Raw genomic sequence first — 23,096 nt, 5'->3', positions numbered from 1 at the left:
AGGAGCATTTTACAAACTTACGAAGTTATGCAATTAAAACCTACCAATCTGTTAGTTATAGTCTATCAACCCGTCTACATAACACACTGAAAATACTTCACTGCGTACTGAAAAGGTTGTTGGCAAAGTAGGTAATACCATCCTTATTATTCAGTGTTCTATAGAAGATAATTTTAAAAGCAAGGTTATAGTTAAAAACTCGTAATGCAACATAACTTACCTCTGCTTCTCTTTTTTTTCCTTGTGCCTTTCAAAGTCACGCCCTCTCTCTTTCACGTCCCTTGCCTTTTCTTCTGAACGTTCTTTTACTTTATGTTTTTCTTTGTGTTTTTTCCCCAGGGGAGTTTCCTCTTGTACTGGAGGAGGAGGGCTAGGAGTACGAGGACCTTTCTTTTTACTCTGGGCACTTTTAGAACTCCTAGAGAAAAATTAACAGGGTGGGGACGGGGGGGTTGTAAAAATGAAGAGTTGACAACTATTTCAAACAATAATTTCTCAGACGTTGAAAGGAAAGTTATAACATTAAAGACCTTAGGATGGGATTAACCAACTCCCTTAGCAAACACCATTCAACAGCAGAACTTGACAGAAAGATGACTAGAGATGGTAAAAATTTATGTTGAGCTCCTTGATTTATAGCCTTTATTTCCTATGGAAGTGAACAAAAATAGGAATTGTTCTTGCTCAGACAGAACCAGTTTTCAAAGATAAAATGCCCTTACATGAACTCTGTACATCGGAAGACAAAAACCATACAGTACCTTGTCTGTTTATACTCCCATTTCTGCAATGCAATATCCCAACCACATACACAAAATTACTTTAACTACTCATGTTTTCAATTTAGTGTTACCTACCTGACAGGATGAAGCATCTAAACATTCTTGAGTATGCATCTCACAATATGAAACATTATGTATTTTCCACATAATTTACCACTAAGATAAATCCTATCAACTAGGTATCACTGCATATGTCAGTAGTATATCAGCACATGCTATACCATTCCTGCAGCAGAAACAATGTCATTCTATCCCTATTTTAAAGGGGATTTTAACAAATAGGTTAAATAGGGGATTTTACCAAACACAGATGTGTCTGGTTACACTGCTGCAGTAATTTCTTTCCTATCTAAAAGATGCAAACAACAATTCAAAATGTCTTGTGGCCACCAAGAACTTTAGCAGGTTTGGAGATTGACTTTGGTGGCACAGCATCCAGTTAAAATCCTGTGATTTTTACATATTTTATCCTTAATTCTTCTCTGCTCTCCACATCCCTCACTTCTTATCCTCTCCTGAATTCTGAGAAATTCCCTGCCTTGAAAGTCACACATTATATCTTAAACAGTAATATACAATACCAACAGAATGTGCAGTTGGTCAAATTTTAAACTCTTCAATTTAGAGTGGCTGCCTCCCAGGCTGCAGCATTTCAAACAAAAATGTTTTCCTCTTTTCAATGGTTTCTATTTTCTCATCATCTCACAAAGCTTCTGGAGATTCAAAGAGAAAGGATCTGCTTGTAAGCCATGAAAATAATTGAAAACTACATCCATATGACAATTATCTGCATAAGATGATTCACAATGCACAATTTAGAGATCTTCTCCTAAATTTATATAATCAAGGGCACTGAAAGGAAGGAAAATGGAAAATATTATTTATGAAAACTCCAGTAATAAATATAAGTGTGGTTCTCTGTTCTCATTCTCTTGAAAGATGCACCCACATACTGACCTCTGCTGCTCCAAAAGTGGTGAAGAGACAGTAGATGCTTTCTTGTCTTTCTTACTAGCTGAAGATGATGATTTGGGACTGGATCTTCGTTTTGGAGATTTGCTGGACTTTCGTGGTGATGGTGATGGTGATAATTTAGATCTAACCACCTCTGGAGAAATCTTGAGGGAAAGAACAAAATTAACCAGTAAGATATCGATGCTCAAAAGTGTTACTGTATGCTGATATGTGTGTCAAACATGTAAATTCAGCAAGTGAGAGAGTATGAGAACCATGTACATCTCTACTTCAACCTCATCACATTGTTTGTAAAGAACAGCATAAAAGGAAGTCAACAGATAAAGTGTAGAGGAAGAGAAGGTAGTATGTTACAGAGAGAGAGAAGGCACTCTGTAATACGTTACAAAAACTGTAACTTAAGGTTTAAATCAGTATGCTCACTAACTAACTAACTCACATTTGTATGAAGAAGAAAGACATCCTTAGAGGATTTTTTTTAGTCCTTCCCAAAATTCTAGAGTTTCTAACAACTACAGCTTTGTCTCTGTCATTCTATTCTGTTACTACAAGGCAAGCTGGAAAATAAAATTGGGAAGTGCCTTGTGTTTTCTTTTATCTATTTTCTCCATTACAGATCTTACTAGTTTTGTATCACTAAAATGCATTTAATCCTACTCATTTAATAGCTGACTTCAAAAAGGAGAAAACTTGGTTACTGTGCTGGATGACTGATCAGATACTCACTTCAAGTACTTAAGTCACATACTACTTACATAGGTGCCAGTTATTTACTATCACATAACACAATATTGCATTGGTAGCTGAAAAACTTTAAGTCTTCTGGGAAGCAATTAGAACGCTTCATAGTACCCTATGAAGTGGCTGATTACTTGTCTTTTTTTATTTCACATTTACGTAATACAAACCTCTTTTTTAATTACTATTTCCTCTCGTTTCTCCATGTTTTCCTGTTCCAATTTCATAAGTTCTCTCTGAATCTTTTGGCGCTTCATTTCCAAAGACAGCTCATGATCATAATCATAATTAACATCTCCATTATCAGAGTCTTTATTTGAAGAAAAAAAAGTGAATAGATTAATAGACAATTTCTTATGAAAAATACAACAATAACATTTAGCATACTAGATGGCAATCATAAATATTTCCATGACCTTTAAGCACTGTATGAATGGACCAAGGAATGAATGCCAAATTTCTTTCCCAATTCTATGTGCAAACCTGAAGTAATTCCAGTTAGTTCCATACAACCTGAAGTTCAACTCTTAAACTTCATTAAAAAGAACACCTTGACTTCTTTCATGGACATTCATCTGAGGTAGCAAGAGAAACACAGTAAACCTCTTTATATTTAAATAACAAAAAAATTAAAACTGTGTCTTCATAAGGAGTGAAAATATGTGGAGCACTACTTAACTGGGGAACTAACATGAAACAGATTCATACAGTGATGCACAATACTAGAGGGGTTTATTTAATACAGTGTCTTACAAATCAATTGATACACTTAATTACAATTAATCTAAAGACTGATTTTAAAATAAGAGAAGAGTTCTGTATGAGCCCTTTCATTGGATAAACATACATTTCAAGAGTTTACATCTGGTTTTACAACTTTATCACCGTTTGGTTTTCACATTAGAAAAAGTGCTTTTCTCTCATATTTTCATTAAGTCATGGACAGTTAATATCTTAAGCTTCCAACCTGGCAACTGAAATCTCACTGGAAATTGAATTTAGTCACTCTGTTTATATTAATTTTGTTTATAGCTACTTAAGTCTAATATTCAAAAAGCATTTTGGGAAAATATCTGTCAGCGAAAAGACAACTTCATTAAAAAGTTATTAATTTTCACTCCCTTCCTACATACAGGAACTACATAAAAGGTTTTGCAATAACTACACTCAGTCTACAAATCGTCTTCTTGTGTCACGAATGCATGGGAACAGTTCAGAGAAAGGTGCAGTTCCCTATAGCATAGGTTCTTTCCAGTCTATGCATCTTCTTATATAGCACTCAATAGAAATTAACACACAGTAATTCTCCTTCATCCATATACCGACAATTAACACTATTTTGAAAAAAAAGCTGAGTTCTCAAGATGAAAGTCTGAGTGTCTAAGACTTAACATATTCATACCATATGTTTATATAGACCTTGTGGCTTCCATGATCCAAACTTTTTTGAGTCAGGTTTTATTTCCATGTATACATGTCATAGATCAATTTATCTTAGAAGTGTGTAAAAAAAAAAGTCTACAAATAAGTGAATACATATATTGGCTACTTTTCCATTCCAAATACATTCCATGTATTGTGCTTAAGACACAGCAAATCAGGACCTGCAACACTTTTAACACACGGTATATAGGAAAGCTCCCTAGTTATTGACATTTCCAAGGAACTCATTCCTACAACCGGCAGTGAACTTCATTGCAAATATCTTCATTATATGTGAATTCCCTCAGATGGGAACAGAGCTGCCATTTTTTTCTTGCAACGTTGTAACTACTTGTGAAAAACAGACACTTACAAAACTACAGAAACACCACAGTTCAGTGGTGTTTCAGCAATAATGAAACCACCAATACATACTAAAGAACCTCCAAACCTGAAAAACTCCCAACCACCAACTCATACAGAAGTGACTACAAAGGTAATGCAAGGCACTTAGCATTCTTCAAGTATTTTTAGAACATAAGTATGTCACTGATGTCCAGCTTCAACTGTTGTTATACTCATTCTAATGGAAACCTTGTTAGTGAGTTTACACCATTGCAAATTATGCAACAAAAACAGCTGACTTTTGATTTCAAAGGATTTGCACTCTCTTCTCAGACTGACAAGTTCCAAAATCACTTTAGATGCAACTTGGATTCATCTAGTGACCTTAATGTGAAAGATTCACCATGAAGTAGACTATACCTAAATTCCTTGTTGCCTGAGTGGTCAAAAGAGAAAAAAAAAAAAAAAGCCTGTGGTTTTAAAGCTAGTTGGTTTCATCACTGTAGCAGTCCAACTCAGGTAACTTGTTAGTTCTCCTCAAAAAAAAAAAAAAAATTAACGGCTACTGTATGAAAGTATTCTGCTTAGAAAGTCAATCTTGAAGCATTCCACTTGGCACACAACTCAGAAATCTCACAGCTCTCTGAAGTGTCAGGGGACTGTCAGTTCAATACTTTATACGTACCTTCTCTATTTGTTTCCCAATCCCCATTTTCTTCTTCGCTTTCTGGTGTTCGCTCCTTTGTAATTTTGATATCCTCTTTTTCTCTATGTCTTCCTCGTGAAGACTCTTTCTATAAAGGGAAAAATGCCACATTAGAGTAAACAACTTTATTTTAAAAGAAGCCTGAAGAAGCAGGTGTATTTTACATGGTATTTTGGCTGGGGTTTTTCATAGTACAAAAAGCATTTTCCCCTTTAGCCTGTTGAACAAATACCTTCCTAAACAAGCAGAGACTCCACAGGCTACATGTTCTAATGCAATTTCATATAATCAGAATGCAAACAGCAGATGATGAAAAGAGAAGAAAGGATTCAAAAATAGGAAGGCTTAAAGGCAGGGCAAGAGTCAAGCACATATCAGAAAATGAAGTTTAAAATAGGCACCAAAATAAGAAATTAAGTTCTAAAGACCAGAAGTTTAATGAACATTTAAAGAGTATAATTTTAACAGCTTGAGCAAGAATTCTCAGCTGTAAATAAGAATATTTATATGCAAGGCAGATGAACCTCACAAGTGGAACCATTTAGCTCTTCAGAGGATAAAGAATGGGGGTGAGGGGGAGAGGGGGGCAGGAGATAATAAATAAACCCAGAGACCCTTGGCTGGCAGAAGGGGAAAAATTTTAAAGCAACACAATCGAATCAAGTTTCATTGACAGCTTTGTGTTTGACTTTCACTGTCTCCAAGACAAGTCTAACTAATGCAGCAGCACCCATTTCCCATGTGGTGGATGGTCCTGTGAACACCTAAGAAAGCCAGACACTATCCTTACAAGAAAAAAGATAATTTCAAGTCAACTGATGCTGTGCTGCTCTTATGCCCTTGCTAAATTCCATTATAAAGCTACATAGTTGCACCTCTGCATGATGTACCTGGGCTCAAGTGGAATACTGGACAAAGTTTCCTCACTACTAGCAAAAGAAGAAAATTCAAGCTTAGAAGTATCTCAGGTTAATTTATTAAATAGGAAACCAGAACAGCAAATCTGTCCCATAGTCCTGTTGTTCTCAGCCCACATAGTGCCCGCTTTTGTTTTTCTGGGGATTCTTTCATGTTGGTATGTGGGAGAAACGCCAAGAAAAGGAGATGCCTGATAATTTCACTAGCTATTCCTTACTGAGACTTAGATCTTAATTCAAAACCTTAACACCACCTTAGAAACATATTAAGGAAACAAAACAATTTGCAGACAGTCACTCAAAAATGACTAAAATTCAACTATCCCTTTTTATTCAGTAACAATGTTAGAAACTTATCTCTAGTTTAATGATGAAAATCTCTAAAATGATGCCGAAGGTCATAACTTACTGAGTTATGTTGGTTGCTGACATCAACTACAGACAAGCCTACATCCACTAAGCCATTGTCTCAACATGTACTAAAGACATTCAGTCTAAGGGCCAGAATTCTACTATGCCCCAAAGCAAATTACTTTAAAAGATGAGATCTAAAATCTCTGATGAGATCTAAAAATCTCTAAGTATAACAAGCCTTCCCTTCAATCATTCTTTTCTTTTGGAAGACTGTTCTCATTTTTCTAGCCCACCCTCCATGAAGGCCACAGCTGTTCTACCGAGCTGTATACTTCTGCCATATACTTAAACTAAGTCCTATATCATAAACTAACAAAACCGTAATTTCTTAAATATGAATGCTAGCTTCTATTAATTCAACACTAGCTCTTACTAGCAAACTGAAATATGAACACTAGGACAACCTCTCTATGCCGATTTTAAAAAAATCTCCCAAAGACAATTCATCAAATACCTTGTCATCAAAGAACGTGCAGCAAGACAATGCTTCAAGTCCAATTTAATAACCCATGTTAAAAATACTACACAACCTGTATGCATCATGCCTACCTCCTCAAACTTACAAGCCAATACAAGCATCTTGAAAGAGCCTGTATTTTCTCCTTTCAGTGGAAAGATTCGGTAGTGGCACAATCATATTTCTAAAGAAGAACTGAGAACAAGAACAGCTATCAAAATAAAATACTGACCATAGGGGAAGCAGAGTATTTAACATTAAAGTTGTTTAGTTGTCAAGAAAAAAAGATTTTGACAACATTGCATCTTGAGAAACTGAGTATATTTTTCCTGGGGCATGCTAATCAATAATTTAAGTTATGATGGTTTAGAACACATACCTAATTTTTCTCTCTGAAAAATCTTCAACGTGTTCCTTTTACTTTACTTGTTATACTTGTAACACATTTGATTCCCTAATACTATGGGAATGAAGTATTTCCTCCATATCCTTCCAGACCTTTTTTGTCTCTCCCTTAACAAGCCAAGAATAAAGTAAGTTAAATTCCTAAAGGCCAATAGCATGACTGTCACTTGTACCTGAAGATGCTGTATACTCAGTCTTGTTAACTATTTCTCTGCAGACTCTGAAAAAAATGCCATTTACTAGATGAGAAACATTACACTTACATAATTATATATTTATTTTCCAAAAAAAATTGCAGCATGCCCTAAGAGGAAACAATGATTTGGCAGACTTTGTCTACGATATTTTTAGGTATATGTTCACAGCTAAACATAGCAGGTATTGGATAGATTTTTACAGTTTCATGTTGATGTTTAGAGAGATGCCACGTAAGAAAGGGGAAAAACTTATGACATTATGGGTGACTTCCGTGAGATTTTATTTAATTTAATGTCTATTCAAGTTGAAGTTCTATGTTGCATGTGATCAGCACTCTACAGCACAAGACTTTACGTCTACTTGAATAAATTTCGCACTACTGCCAGAAAAGCCTGGCCAAGCACAAATGGACTCATCCAATCTGTAAAACATGCTTCTAGCCAAGAAGTGTTACTTTGTCAACACCGATGGAAAGAACGGAAGACTGATACAATACAGGAGAACCTACAATTCTCACATTGCAGAAATCTTGGTTTCAACCTTGCACACATACATGCAGCAGCAAAATAAACTCATTCCAAAGCACAGATTCCTTTAAACCTACAGCAAACTATGCATATTACAGTTACAACCTTTTGGGCAAGCACAGTACTACTTAGCTCTAGGTATAATATCCTAAGAGTGTAAACTATTACCACGCTACAGAAACACATAAGTAAATGAATCTGAAGTTCCCCTGACATTAAGAGGTATTTGTTCCCATTTCAGAGATGGAAGACAATGGACAATGCTGAGTCCTATTTCCAGTGGAAATAGTTAAAAGCTACAGTGACAAAATCCACAGATATGAAACAGGTGATACACATACCTTACAAAAACCTTCCTAAATGTACATTAAGCTCCTCCCACTGTTTCTCCCAAATCACACACACCTTCCAGGTTAAGACTTTAGATAAGACTTCATACACACCAATGTAATTGTCTTCTCAAATTATTTAAAATAAAAATTTCCAACTGAATACAGTAACAGCAGGAACCTCATCTAATTATCTGTATAATGATTCATACACTAACGTACAGCGCTGAAGTAATTCCAAACACAAATCCAAGAAACACAAAAACAACTGAGTTCAATGTAGGCGTCCACAAAGCACAGCATATTGTCTCTGCAAATAATAGTACAAAGCATGAAGAAATAAAAAGGGATATAGTCTATAAACTGCCAATATAGGAAGTTTCTTCCTAAATACAGATTGTACTAGTTATGTCTCCAAAGAATAAAAAATCCCTTCTGAAAAGATTTTATACTAGTTATACTGTCTTGGCTTCTTGTGGAACCTATTCAGCTTTATATGTCTATCTTCTGACAACCAGGTAGATTTGTTTTCTATAACATTTCCCCTTGTCATTTTCAAATTTGCCACTCTTTCTACTGGTATAAAGTACAAATATGACGCATCTAACTTGCATTCTCTCAAACATACATTATATGCATTCATCCCATGTCCTTTCTTCTCTCCAGTTTATTTCTCACCTCTTTGCCCACTTCAAGAAGACCTTTGACTGTATTTTCTTGCATACAGGTGATGACAACCCAACAGCATTTCAAATAAAACTAGACCATGAATTTCTACAGCATATTATCATTTTCTATTTCATTTATATATATACCTGAATATTTGATTCTAAAACTATGACTTCACTTTGAACACATGGTTTCATTGAGCTGTCCACAATAACTTATTTTTCTACCGCATGGTTTCAGTTATTTTAAAAAAATTCTTTCATTTTTTGTTTTAAATATTTTCTTCATTGCCAACACCAAGTTTCATCTGCCATTGTACTGCCAAAAACTAACCTTCCCAACCCCTGTGGCATTCCTCAGACTTCAGTAATCCCAAGTAGATTTTCAAATCTTATGCCAAGTTTGGCATTCAGCATGTCCAACTTTTTTCTACATTCTTTATAGTTCTTTAAATGAATTACAATAGCCTTCTGTGTAATTCAATTTCAAATTAATCTAAAATTTTCCCCTTAGCTGGCTTCTAAACCTAAAACACTATACCTTCTATTTTTTGACTATCTATACATATGCCTCAGAAGTCTTGTTTCAAAACAGGTTTGACCTACATCAGGCAGTTCTCTCTTAACCACTACCCTCCATCGAAGTTTGAGTCTAGTAGTCTGGTGAAGCACAGATTTTGTCTGCAGGAATGTTTTTGATCGATCAACCTCTTTATTTTTAACCAAAATTATGAAACTTCTTATGGAACAAGCTGCCTTTCATTATTTCAAAGCTCTGCTGTTACCCCAAAAGCTTTAACAAAATATGGAAACATCACATATTTGATCTCCACCATAACAGCAGCTCCACCAAAGGAGCAAAATTTTTCTTAGCAGTTCAGTCACTCGAGTCTTCTGTCCTTTAAGATATTTTCTGGTTCTTTGCAAAGCAACTCTTGACGACTGTCCCTCTTCATCTATTTGCTCCAGAACATTTTCTTTCATATCCTGTATTTTGAGAGTTGCCTCCATGGAACTAAAACAAAAGTTCAGCTGTTTCCTCAATCTTCCATTTTATGTGATTGAAGCAGAGCATTTTTACTCTGCTGTGTGCTTAATCTATAAATAATTCTTTGATAGGTTAACACTAATTCGCCAATTTCTTTAGATTCTTGCTTCCAGTTCACTTTCACTTGGCTTTTAGTTGTTTAAAAATATTTTATTGTTACATTAAGAGAACACTATAAAAAGCAAGGTTAACTAACCCAAAGTAAGAATTACATCAAAATTAAGAGTTGCACCAGGACAGAAGTTACAGCAAATTTTTAATGACGGTTGGAAAAAAAAATTTGCCCACCAACCATGTACTCAATAACTGAACAGTTTATTCAAACTATTAGAAAATAAAAGAAACACATTTCAGTAAAAAGATTGAGAGTTTACAAAAATTAACAGCAACTGAAAACATGATTGGAAGGTAAGCCATTCTGTTAAATTTAATGATAGCAGCTGCTGCTGATTTATTTACAGCTGACATATAAAATTCATTTTACACAGCAAGTAGGAACAGAGCAAGAGGAAATGATCAAACATTGTCAATACCTGCAGAAGTAAAACTGATGTTTTACAAATAAAACCTTTAAAAAATTTTTCATATTAAGATGGTCTTAAACAGGAACACAGTGGTGCTACTGCTACACAGGTACAGGGTCACACTACGAACTCTATCCCTATTTGTTTGTAACATCGAAAACAGATAACACAATTTAAAAATAATTAAATTTTGATATTTGAGGGCTACAGGGTTGCAGAAAGATGTACAAAATAAGAACAATAATGAATTTTTTGCAAAATCCATTAACTGACCAGTTGGGGTGCCTGATGAGTATGTGAGGAAGAAGGCAAAATGAACCTGCACAATTGTAACTCCATGGTTTCATCAAAAGCAAATTTGGGGTGAACAACTTAAGTCAGGATGCATGTATACAAGGGATATGAGTAAGTGTTGGGTAAAAATAGTGGACAACTGAAAGAATGGTTAGTATACTTTCTTGGTAATAATCAAAGAGTCTGTACTGTTATTAAATACCTGTTTACCAGTATTTATAATACATTTTAAGTCTGTGGGGTTTATAAGATCTTTGGGAACAAAAAGACAAGGAAGCACTACAAAACAGTACAATTGTTAAGACACTTCATAACAAAAAATGTGATATGCTATGTACAAAATTATCAGTTCCTTAAAACATTTTCAATATTACAAGTCACAGCAATAAGGTTTCTAGGACACACTGCCCAATTGTTACTGAGGGATTCTGGAGTTCTGCAAACTCCACTCTTACCCTAACAGGAGAGGATGATTCCTCTGTACTTCGTTTCTGTGGCTCTGCCTCAACATCTTGACGTTTGTTCTTCATTCTTTCCCGAAGATCTCCAGTGGGTCTTTCTGGTGACCTGTATAATACAGAAACACAATATAACCAGTTGTATGGGACTATTTTTTAAGGAATATTATCTGTCTTTTAATTATTATTTTATTAGTATATCCAGAAAAATCTAAACGTCCTACCCAGAGGCAAGGTGGATGAGTAAGAAAATATTCCATTCTAAAGGGCTTAAGCATTAGAAAAATCCCAATCCTTTCAGAAAGTCAAGGAAGACTGGACTCTAAGAAGAAAAATTATTTGTATCTATTTATGGCATTACTCAGTTACTGCTCTAGATCAGCTTCCCATCCAGAATAAATAACCTTTTTCTGACCATCATGCAGATGTGTTTCACAATCACTCCTACCAAATATTTGGAGATTTAGCCTTCTCCTTAATCTAAGATGCAACAACTTTTATATATAGTACATAAATAGAAATGTCTCTCTATATATATTACATATATATATATTTAAAATCACAATTAATGCAGAATCAAACTACTATAGACTAGCAATGACAGTGACAGAGAAGCACAACTCTGAATGTGGATGAAGACTGCAAGCAGAGATAACCTAAGCACCAGGCTTCCATGGTCTAGGTGAGGCTGCTACACAGGAAAACATTGCTGCAAGACATGAATCAGAAATGAACTCTTGGAGGCCTCTTCCATTTTCCATCTTGCAGTAATAACTATTTCATTATTTAATTACAAAATGCAGGATGAATTCTGCTTGTCATGCACCTTTATGATATAGTTTCTGTAAAAGATATTACTGTGATGTGGGAGGAACATCCTACACTACTATAATTTTGTCACCTCTCAGCATGAATTCATGAGTTCATTCACCCCTTATGGGTTGGAAGAGAACAACCATTGCATTGGTGAGGCACTGGCACAGGTTGCTCAGAAAAGTTGTGGATGCCCCATCCCTGGCAGTGTTCCAGGTCGGGCTGGATGGCGCTCTGAACAACCTGGTGGAGTGGAAGGTGTCCAGGCCCATGGCAGGGGGGTTGGAACCAGATGATCTTTAAGGTGCCTTCCAACCCAAACCACTCTGTGATTCTATAATTCAAACAAATTCCTAAGCTAAGGGAATGTAGGAACTGTTTCAGATGATCTTTCAGTTCAAGAAAACAAGTTTTCTCTTCATATACATTTGGCTTGACATGGAGTTTAGTACTTCTGTGATGGCTGTCAGCTGTAATTGCAGACTTTTCTGTGAAATGGTTGTATACAAGTACTACATCTGTGTCTATCAGTTGACACTAAAGAATCATAAAGAGATACTAATGCTGTCTTTTGATTAGAAAACTTATACCTAATATATGAATAATGAAATTTGCATATCTTTTTTTCTTCCACACTGAATTAGTTTCCATTGAGAAAGTAATTTCTCCCACTCATCCTGTCACATTATACATAAAGGGTAAACTGTCTTTCACAATGCATACAAAAATTTAACACCATTTTATTTTCAATCTGCACATATTTGAAAATGTCTTTTTTTTTTTCCATTTCCTCCTCTGCACAGTTTCCTACATTTAATTCTTTAAACTGCATCACAGGGTTAAACATATGAGGACCTACAGACACAAAGACCAGTGACTGCACTCATTTTTTAATGCATTCAATTCTGCATGAAACTATTAGTACAGCTCAATCCAGATCAGAGAAAATGTACAGAAGAGTAGAGCTCTGCTTCTTTCATCACTAAGGATCAATTAATAGCCAGCATAAAAATATAAGTTATCTTCTTTGCATGCATGACTATATGACCTTAAAAGTGTCTGGATTTAGTAGAGGTTATGATTCAAAGTATTTTTCCCGTCCCCTCATATTAAAAAGGTAACTCTTTGCATTACCAAAACTCTGAAGCATTCCAACCACCAGCTACCTCAACAAATAAACTGCCTTTCAGCATTAAAGTGCAATTCAACACCTTAATTTTTAATAATATTTAAGCTACAAACACAAAGGATTTGGATTAGTGACACTGAAAATTAAGTTAAAAGGCAGCAAGATTTTCAATAATGTATTTGTAATATTGTTCCTTGAAAGGAATACTTTCAGGAAAAAAATCCCATTAGCTGAAGGAGAAAGCAAGAGACCATGCACTGAGTGCAGCTCATGTACCTTATAGAGTGACATCTGACATTCTAATATATATATTTTTTTAAGTTATAGGCTGGAGTAAAAAACAAAGTATCCAAACCATTTTACCATCAATTAATACATGTTTTCGTTCCTCCCATGCTGAAAAAAAGGTATTGTGATAAAGCATTCTTCAAATCTACTTAAGTATTATAAAAGCTATGAAAAAAAACACAGAAATTTAAAAGGCACACATTCAGGGCTGGGGTTTGCTGGACAATTTTTTGTTTGGTTTTGCTGTTACTGGGTCAGCCTTTTTCAGCTTTAGGAGAACCCCAAAGCAAAGTCATGGTAATCACCCTATCTCTCCTACCCCAAAGACATCAAAACCCTCCAAAAACTCTAATAACGTAAGATTGACAATCAGTCACATTTTAAGAAGTAATTACTCAGAAAGCCATGACCGTTTTCAGATGCTTTGGCTGGTCTACAAGCTGATTTTTCTTTTATGTGTACCACAGCTTCACTTCTACCTAGCTTCCCCCCAGCCCACTCCAAAAGGGATCTTTGGTTATTCCAGGTCATGCTCACTGTTGAACTTCAACTGATCAAGACAAATTACCTCTGCAGTTTAAGATGATGTGGCTAGACTGCAACTGCCAGAACTTTTCACACAAATGGCACTATGCAATTTCTTTTTAATATTTTGAGCTGGGCCCATCTTCTAAATAAGGCCTAAAATGAAGAATTTCCTAATTTCAAATTCTAAGGCAGTTAAGTGATTTTAAACAGCATTACTTCCTGCAACAGTTCAGTTCTCCATGTTCAGCAGCATTTAGGAAATGAACATTCTTAACGTGCCTTCATTTGCTCCTGTACTTCTTACAGTGTCAGGAACAAGAATCCAACAACAGGCACACCTTGCAACACATCTACTTGAGGATAGCTCTGTGTACCTGTGTGAGAGCAGATGTGTGCATAGAGGCAGATGACCAATATTTGTGTATTATGTATACATTATAACTGCTTAAGAAACACTATCCAATTGTCCAGTTTCCCATATTTGAAACTTTCAAAATCCATACATTCTTTCCTAGTAGGCCTGCTGGCTTGGTTTGGTTTTTAAATGCAGTGTGATGATCCCAAATAAAGAGAATCAGTTAGACTAAGAAAAGGGCAAAGCAACGGCACAGATCCTGACAATCGCATGAAAGAGCCAGCCAGGAAGCTGCCAAGCAACTAACCAACAATCTACAAGTGCAGAAAGAGTAAAATTCCTAGTGGGATAGCACATTTACAGAGCTCACAGTTAGCTTCTCCTTAATTCTGATGTTGGGAAGACTGGCAGGTCTAATACTGAATTTCTAATACCATAATCAGGTAAGCTTCATGTAAAAACACGTTAGGTTTTTTTTTTTTCCTAGCAAGATTATCATTCATGCTGTGAGAGGCAGCATTAGTGCTAAAATGGAACAATCTTTATCACACTTCCGAGTCAAGTTTTCCTACTGTCTGGTGATGTTTTAAACTATGGGAGGCATTATGGTCAGATAAAACCATTAACAACAGGACTGACTGCAGGCAGGTATGAACTTGAGGCAGAAGGTATGAAGACAGAAAGGCAGCAAGACATGCTTTGTCCTACCCAACTCCTGGCAAAGCAGATGAGACTTCCCTGGCACGTGTGACTGAACACATGCAGACATGTTGCCATTCTGGTATCCCAGATACTTGAAGAAGAATATTACTTTAAGTTAACTGATGTAGAAGCAGCATTAGTTTGGCTTGCCTGAAGCCAATAAAATTGCATTTGAAATGCCTGGATAATATTTGTGAAAATCTCTCTAATGTTACATGGCATTAAAATGCCATATTTTATTACACACATATTATGTAGCAGCTTTTCCTATGCCTGGCCAAGAGCTATTAGTGGAAACTTTTGAAGACAGGCACAGCTCTTTCATTTGTCTGTTTTGGGGCGTGTGTGGGGGTGGTAGGCTTCCTCCCCCTTTTTACTTTTAAGAACACCTTTATTAAATGCTCAGTGTGCCAAGCAAATAAGCAGGAAGATTTGTCCTTTGAGTTTTCATATAGTCTTAGCAAAAAAGTTAGCAATAAGAAGGAAATCAATGTTTTTCTTAAATGTCAGTGGTGACAGTGAAGCAGAAACACAGCTTTAATCATTAAAAGAAATGTCACTTTTCTTCAAATGACCAAGCAGAACTATGCACTGAGTGTTCCAAACACTTTGAAAGCAAGGAGAAAATGACATTTTAACAGTTTTAAAATTGAATCCCTACTAGTAAATCACTTACTTTATTCATTTGGAACATTCAGCGCAGAACAGAGTAAAATCTTTTACACACCAAAAGAAACATTAAACTTAGTGATGTATTTTGTATCCCAGCTGCTACCACCTTACAAGCAATGGAAGATCAAACAAGCAAAGTCAAGATCACCCTAGGAGCATGCCATAGGAATAGGAAAAAGAACCAAACACAGAAACCTAACCTCATGCCAGCCTTCCTGCTTTACTCTTTGATGCTTCAGTGTGCCCATCCATAATCTATCCATAATATTGGCATTATGAAGGACAGCTGTTTGTAAATTGTGAAGCCTTCACAGAAAGAGATACTATGCTAAAACCATAACATCTTTCTGTCCTTTATAGCAAGAACACTACAAGCTTACTGCCATTCTTGGTTTCAGTTAAGTTAGGTGTTATGCCACATGAAGGACAGTTGAAAAAAAATTAAATTTTAGAAACATACGAAGAGACATATAATAAAAAATATTCTCTTTTTTTAGTTTTTTTTTTTTATCTCCCCCTTCAATAGAGGACATTTTTCAATATATGACAGATAAAGTCACAAAGCCATGTTTTGAAGAGTTTTCTCATAACATGAGAGAAAGGATAGACATTCATCACACAACATAGCAAAGGCAGAAGGGCTGTGAGTGTGAGCACCGCTGTAATTGCAAACCAACATTTTAGTACAGGACAGAAAAGTATATCAGAAAGCAGCAGTGATACTCTGCCAAAAACAAAAAAGTACTAAGGCACTTTAATTTCCCATTTCAAGTAATATATAGTTAATCTGCATCCAGTCAACTATTCATTTTTTTAAAGCTGTATACACACAAAAATCCTGCACATTGCCAAAATAATTGTTTTAAGCAGCTTCATAAGGCAATCAGTTATTGATGTAACACACAATTAGGCACACCACAGCATTTCACTAAAAAAAAAAAAACAAACAAAAAAAACCCAACAAAACAAAAGACAGAGTTGCAAAAGCTATTTTCCTACAGCATGTGAAGAATTCAAAGTGAGTTCTTGATTTACCTTCTATAACTGCTGCTATAGCCTTTACCTCGTGGTGAAGGGCCATGTACGAATCTACATGTGTTCCCATAGAGGCAGTTGCCAGTCTTCAGCCAGTTACGGCACTGTGTCTAAGAGACAGACATTACTGGGTGAATTTCACACTCCTTTCTGGAAATACCATTGGTGTGAGTGTGGCAGAACAAACAAATGACTCCACATTAAGTCCCATTTATCTGTAATTTCTGTCCACCAGTAATATAATTGATTAAAAAAATAATCAACAAAGAGCATCACGTCTGGCAAAGAAAAAATTTAGGTTGGTGGAAATATTAATATGCACAGTAACACTGCTCCATCCAGAAGCTGGCACAACACACAGTATTGGAAAAGTCTAGCATTAGTATGTTGAACATCCATGCGTTAAGGAGTTCTTTTCACCTTTACTTAACCTCAGCAACATCTGAGCGTTTGGTGCTTGTGAGCTACTCTTTCCCACCACATAAATCCTGAAAAAGAAGATGCTGGGGTGGGGAGGAAAAGAAGAACGCTTTTACAACTCACCTCTGCAGTACTTCCAGTGCTGGGTCCAAGCCTTTCAAACACACTGGGTCTTCGGGATGTGCTATCGGATATGGTCTTGGTATTTTCCACTGTGACCTTCCTTCTAATTTTTGACATTTTGTACTACTTCAACCAAAAAAAAAAGCAAAACTGTAAAATCCTTCAGTTTGGGGCTATTGACACTGAACTCACATGAATAAAATAGTATGAAATACGTTGCAAGAGTTGCTGCAGAGGCGATGAAGAAAGAAAAAGAAGTCATAAATGAGTGGAATGTATCTAATAACACAGAATGCTTCTGACTCGAACTAGTCAGCTGAACACCAGTAATGATAATTTTTCATTTTATTTCATGAGCTACTTTGGATTCTTCAGCTTCCCCTTGGGAAAGATCATATGACACGTTATTCATTTAGGCAGCAAACATCACACAGGACAGATGCTTTCTTTCATCATGTATTTTTGGTGCACGAACTCAAGTGACTTAAAGTGAATAGAACCTTTAATGTTATTACACCAACCTCTCAGAAACCAGCTCCAACCACTAAAAACACCTCCCAGTTTTGAAACAAATTTTAAAAAATGAGAGCTTTTTATCTTTTCCCCCTTGTTGTATATGACAACCTACTGAAAGCCATCTCGCTATCATCCACAGCCTGTGTTTGTTATCAGTCTGATTTCTACAACTACTTGGAATTGCATGAGGTTAGGAAAAAAAAAAAAACCAACTCCATGATGAAGCACTTCTTAATCTGTTAAAAAAGTAGCTCCTTTTCATTAAGAAAAACAGATTTTAAAGGAAATACAGCATAACTTTGATAAACAAGAAGCCACAATTCACCTTACCTGAGAAAGGAAGGAGTTATAGTGGGAAAAAAAAAAAACCAACATATTTAAAGAAAAAAAAAAAAAAAGGAACATATTTATTTAGCACTACAGACAGATTGTACAAAAAGGGCAAAACGGGCCTCAAAAAACTAATTTCCATTCTTTACATTCTACTTGATGAAAACAATAAAAGAAATCTGGGAACATCTGCCAGTTGTTCAACAATTTATATACAGCTCAAAAACACACCTCTTTGTTGTACTGCAATGTGCCATCACCCTCATTAATCAGTAGATCATGATTAGCTAAACACTAATCTCCTACCCTTCTGCTGCTGTCTGTTCTGCTCCTAAGCACATGTCACCGCATTCAGAACACACATACACACACAAACTACCTCATACATAAACAGGTTACAAATGACAAAGTTCATCCATAAAGCCAGAATAATACACAGTTAAACTAACATCCACCAAAGAGGATTAATACACATTTTCACCATCTGATCAGCAATATGTTACCACAGTATCCATACGGTAAGGTTACATTTCAGAGAAACAAAATATTATAATGCAAAAACGTGGACACTTCATTATCTGAACCCTATAGTTATTTCCATTGCAAGATTTCCCTAGGAGTCTGACACCTGTGCATTTTCTACAAACAAACTGCTGTGTCGAAGCTCTTGTGAAGCACTTTCGCACCTTTAGAAACAATGGAAGAAAGAAAGTTTACACTGTGTATTTGATATTTCTCAGTAGATCTCTGCTCTACTGACTCCTTCTTCAAGCCTCTGATTATCTGAAGAATTTTATCTCATAAAAAAGGTTCAGATAATCAAGACATTAACCAAGATGTTCAGAGAGGGTAGAAGTTAACCATATGGTGTATACCAAACACTAAAAACAATGGTTAACATCAATTAGTGGAAGCAGACAGTCAAACATTAGAATTTCCAGTAGCATGAAATTATTTGGGTTAGTAAGAACTGTGAAGAACAGAAATTTCCAGAAAGATCTGAGTTAGAGAATTGAATAATACAACAGCAGATGAAATGCAAATAAATATAATGCAATGCACACAAGGAGAAATGATTTTGTCTAAATATTTGATGAGACCAAATTAGTCCAGTCTTCTGAGAAAAATAATTAGGAGTCATTGTGGACAGCTCAATGTGCAGCAATAGTTAAAAAGTCTGACAGGATAAACCATTAAAGTTAGAAAGCAAAACAATACCACATCCCACCTAGTTGAGCACCCTTCCATTTCAGGATTCTCACAGAATTTCAGAAAAAAAACTACTAAACTTCTACAATTTCACACAGTCACATTCTTTTAACAGAAGATATAAAAATCAACTGACACATGCAAAAGCATTTTTAATAAGACAATCATATAACAAATGCCTAATTTGGATTAAAAAGTTAAAAGACCCATATTTGAAATAAACAGTTAGATAAAATACACTGGCAATGGCATAGGGAGAGGGTTCAACACATGAAGGACAGATGAGTCTATTACACAAGTACACACTGACATCATAGCAGCACACAGAAAAATCACATTCATTTTGCCTCAGTTCCAATGTACTTTTATTTTCAAAGAAACAGAGGCAAAATTTTCATTTTAAATGTTAATTTTTACCCAGCATTTAGCACCTTTTTGGAATTAACTCGTATAGGAAGTTATGATGATGACTAGGCTTAAAAGGAGTTACAAACATGGAGAGGATGAAGGGGCAACGTCATCCTAACTGAACAGGTAATTTAATTCCAACCGCCTTTTTCTCTCTACTTTTGCATATGGAAATTAAGGAGAATACCATTCAACCCTAAATCTTCTAAGGTTTGTAAAACTCCATATTTAAAAAAAACAAAACAACAACTTAAATTGAGAAACAAAAACCTGCGCTATTTCAGGTAGCAATCTGTCAGTTCTACCCTTGTATTCTGCCCGTATCTACCAGTTTGCAATTAACAACAGATCCTTTATTAACAGAAGAGATTACTCTAAAGAAACAAAGCCGGCATGCTGTGAGTGCACAGCATATTACTTTCTGTATGCACCTATTAGCACATGAGGGCCTCGCTCATGTAACAAGAACTGCCATTCCACTGCTCAGTGAATATAGATGTTATCAAAGGCTGCAGGATTAGAGTCCAGACACATTATTCTGAGGCAAACTGAGGAATTTCACTTTGTCAAACTATGCATTTCAGAGACTGTGTTTGAAAATGCAGTCAGTCCCATTTTCATTCCTTGAGGACCAAGTGAGTTGGAAAAATAAAGAGATGATTAAAACAATTATTGAAAATCTCAGATGGATAACAACAGGTTTTTTGTTTCTGAGAAGGTTCCCTGCTCATAAACAAGTACTGTAAGGGGAAAAAAATGACATGTTTAATTTCCAAATTTCTCAGACTGCACATTAACGGACAACCAAGAACAATTTAAATGGAACATCCCATAAAGATTCCCCTTCTGAAACATTTTTCACCTTCTGCTGTTTTACCACTGATGATCACAGTCCTGCTATCAATCCTACACTGATGGCCAGTGCAGTGACTTTCCATCAGATGTCTGTGCCTCTGAATTACCATTTCCTTATCAAACACTAATGTGGGATTAGAGAACCGTGAGTACCAGTGTGGACTGAGCCTTAAGCACTCTCAACATTTCAAATAATTACTACCAGGATTAAAAAAAAAAAAAAAAAAAATCTAAGTAGAATATTATGCACTTTATTTCAGGTACATGGCATTGCACTGCTGGCTCTACATAGGGGCACTGAACTTTCTGCTACTTCTGAAACAGAATGAAGTTTCTGAAACCAAGCAAAGTTAACTTTATCGTCCTAAAATAAATTCTATACCTAAAATTTTAACTGTAAATTATCACTTTTCCATGTATAAATAAGATCCACGACAACTTTTAAAATGAATTAGAAATACTGTAACACTAGGATAACTCATTCATGGATTCATCCATGTTATTCTTTAAAGGAACTAACTTTCCCAGGAAGAGACAATCTGTTAATGACATTAATTATACTACCATTTGAAGGAGAACATATCACAGAGTGTTATTTACATGAATCATCTAAAATGTGACAGACTTGAGAGAAGTGAGTGCACCTATTGAGCACTGACCGATGAACTGAAATCAATGAGGCATGATATGACTGACAGCATTCACTGAAATTCTGTATTTTTTATTACCAATATTCTTATATTTTGGTGTCAAGCAGGCTTAACATTTTTCTTCACAATCAGTGTGATACTACATAAGTCATAATCAAGAGATATCTGAAACATCTGGTTTTCTGTTAGAAAAACCTAATCCAGCCCCCTGAAAAATGAATCCTGAGGGATTCTACAGGAAAACTTGAAACTGAGATGTAACGGAACAAAAGCAAAGTTCAAAAAACAAGAAAACATTTAAGGAGATAAAAATCTCTTTAGGAAATCCAAGACATCACTCATAAGCATGTCAATGTCTGCGCATGCACACCACAGCACACACAAGCTACACACAACATCACTTCAGAAAATCCTACCTGTGAAGAGATAAGTAATATGCCATTTCAAATAACAAGCGAAATTACTTCGAAGTCCTACAGATGTTCAGATACAAACTCATTATTAACACTCCTCGATAAACTAAATATGTGTTGAGAACTAAATAGCAGCTTTGAGAATGGTTTCCTGCACTTTTTTAAATGAAGAGCTTTTACCTGACAACATTTCGGGTCTTATTACAATGTTAATGCTTCCATGTCACATCACTAATAGTGATATTTGAAGAAGCTCCATGGGTTTACTACCTAAAAATATTACTAAAAATTGTAAGATGCATTCATAATAAACCTTCCAAAAGAGAAGTCAAATACTCACACAGAGAAGCCTGTTTGACACAAAACTAGAAATTAATCCAAATTTTAAAACTCCTTGCTGGTAACCCGTCACCATAGTAACTTGAACCTATCCCTCTAATTGCACATATGATATTCTTCATTAGTAGCCATAAGCAACTGCTAATTATGTTTACACAAGTATGAAATCATGGTTGGCTTTCCAAAGGTGAATAAAAACATCAGGCCACAGTACCATATCAGGAAATACAGAGTATTCCATGCCTTGTCTAACAAAGTCTTCATACTCCAAGAAGATGCTTCCCCAGACTAAGGGACAGTCTGCGCAGACTGGTGCAGACAGGTCCAAGTTCACTCTGCCTTACGCTACATTACCTCCGATCTGTGAGCTGGATCAGCACTTCAGCATGCCGTCACTCTCAGCAAACCTGCTGAGAAGCAGGGTCTATTATCTTGGGCACAGCCACAAAACCCACACTTCTTTAGTTTTCAGGTAACTGGCTGAGTGTGTCCACTCCCGTCTGCACAGAGGAACCGGGAGTGCTCCATCGCCAGCCCAAGATCCCTCAAAGCGCTGGTTGCTAACTCACTGAGAGCCAAACACCTGACCTTCAAGCACTCTTGCAGAAGGTTGACAAGAAATCAACGGTGGAGTGAGAATCCATCCAGGAGCCAAAGGCGAAGCCCTAAGTAAACCACCCATAACACACTAACCCACCGTGCCCGGCTACAAGTTCTGGAAGGGATTGGAGTTAGCTGTAGCCGCTACCTGAAGGAATGGTGAAGCGGGAATTCATACAAGCGAAATTAGCGGTCTCTCTTGAGCACATAGAGCAGAAACTATTTTACTGCCAGAAAGTGGGAGAAGAGCACTACTGAAGTGGAAGAAAAAAGCCCAAACAAAACCAAAATCCAACCAAAAAACCCCACGACCAGGGAATATCCGACTATCGGGAAGCAGACTCCAGCACGACCACCGACTGACGGAACGGCACCCCGGGCACACGGCGGGATGGCGCCTCCGGGCGCTCGCCCCACCCCTCCTCGGGGAGCCCCGGTACGCCCCCGGCCGCGCACCAAGCAGGGCGGCAGCGCGGCCCTTCCCCGCCGCTGCGCTCCGCAGGC

The 23,096-nt window shown here is 36.3% G+C and overlaps 1 protein-coding gene across 6 annotated transcripts in view; it reads right to left on the bottom strand.

The window, feature by feature from the left end:
- ZC3H13 (zinc finger CCCH-type containing 13) overlaps positions 1-23,096 on the bottom strand; it is a 45,550-nt gene that overhangs the window by 22,094 nt on the left and 360 nt on the right. For 2 of the 6 annotated variants that reach the window (XM_068182186.1, XM_068182187.1), the window contains exons 2-8: positions 17,273-17,398; positions 16,730-16,839; positions 11,205-11,316; positions 4,948-5,056; positions 2,666-2,805; positions 1,740-1,900; positions 221-418 (exon numbers count right to left, since the gene is read on the bottom strand). In XM_068182186.1, the coding sequence (XP_068038287.1) occupies positions 221-418; positions 1,740-1,900; positions 2,666-2,805; positions 4,948-5,056; positions 11,205-11,316; positions 16,730-16,839; positions 17,273-17,389 (947 nt within the window). In that variant the 5' untranslated portion in view covers positions 17,390-17,398. Of the gene's footprint in view, positions 1-220; positions 419-1,739; positions 1,901-2,665; positions 2,806-4,947; positions 5,057-11,204; positions 11,317-16,729; positions 16,840-17,272; positions 17,399-23,096 lie in introns of those variants that run through there. The other 4 variants (XM_068182188.1, XM_068182189.1, XM_068182190.1 and 1 more) reach the window with 4 other exon arrangements.

The sequence above is a fragment of the Anomalospiza imberbis genome, chromosome 2 (assembly GCF_031753505.1).
Source record: "Anomalospiza imberbis isolate Cuckoo-Finch-1a 21T00152 chromosome 2, ASM3175350v1, whole genome shotgun sequence".
NCBI lineage: Eukaryota > Metazoa > Chordata > Aves > Passeriformes > Viduidae > Anomalospiza > Anomalospiza imberbis.
The sequence above is the reverse complement of the archived record's forward strand: the minus strand, read 5'-3'. Positions and strand labels throughout refer to the sequence as shown.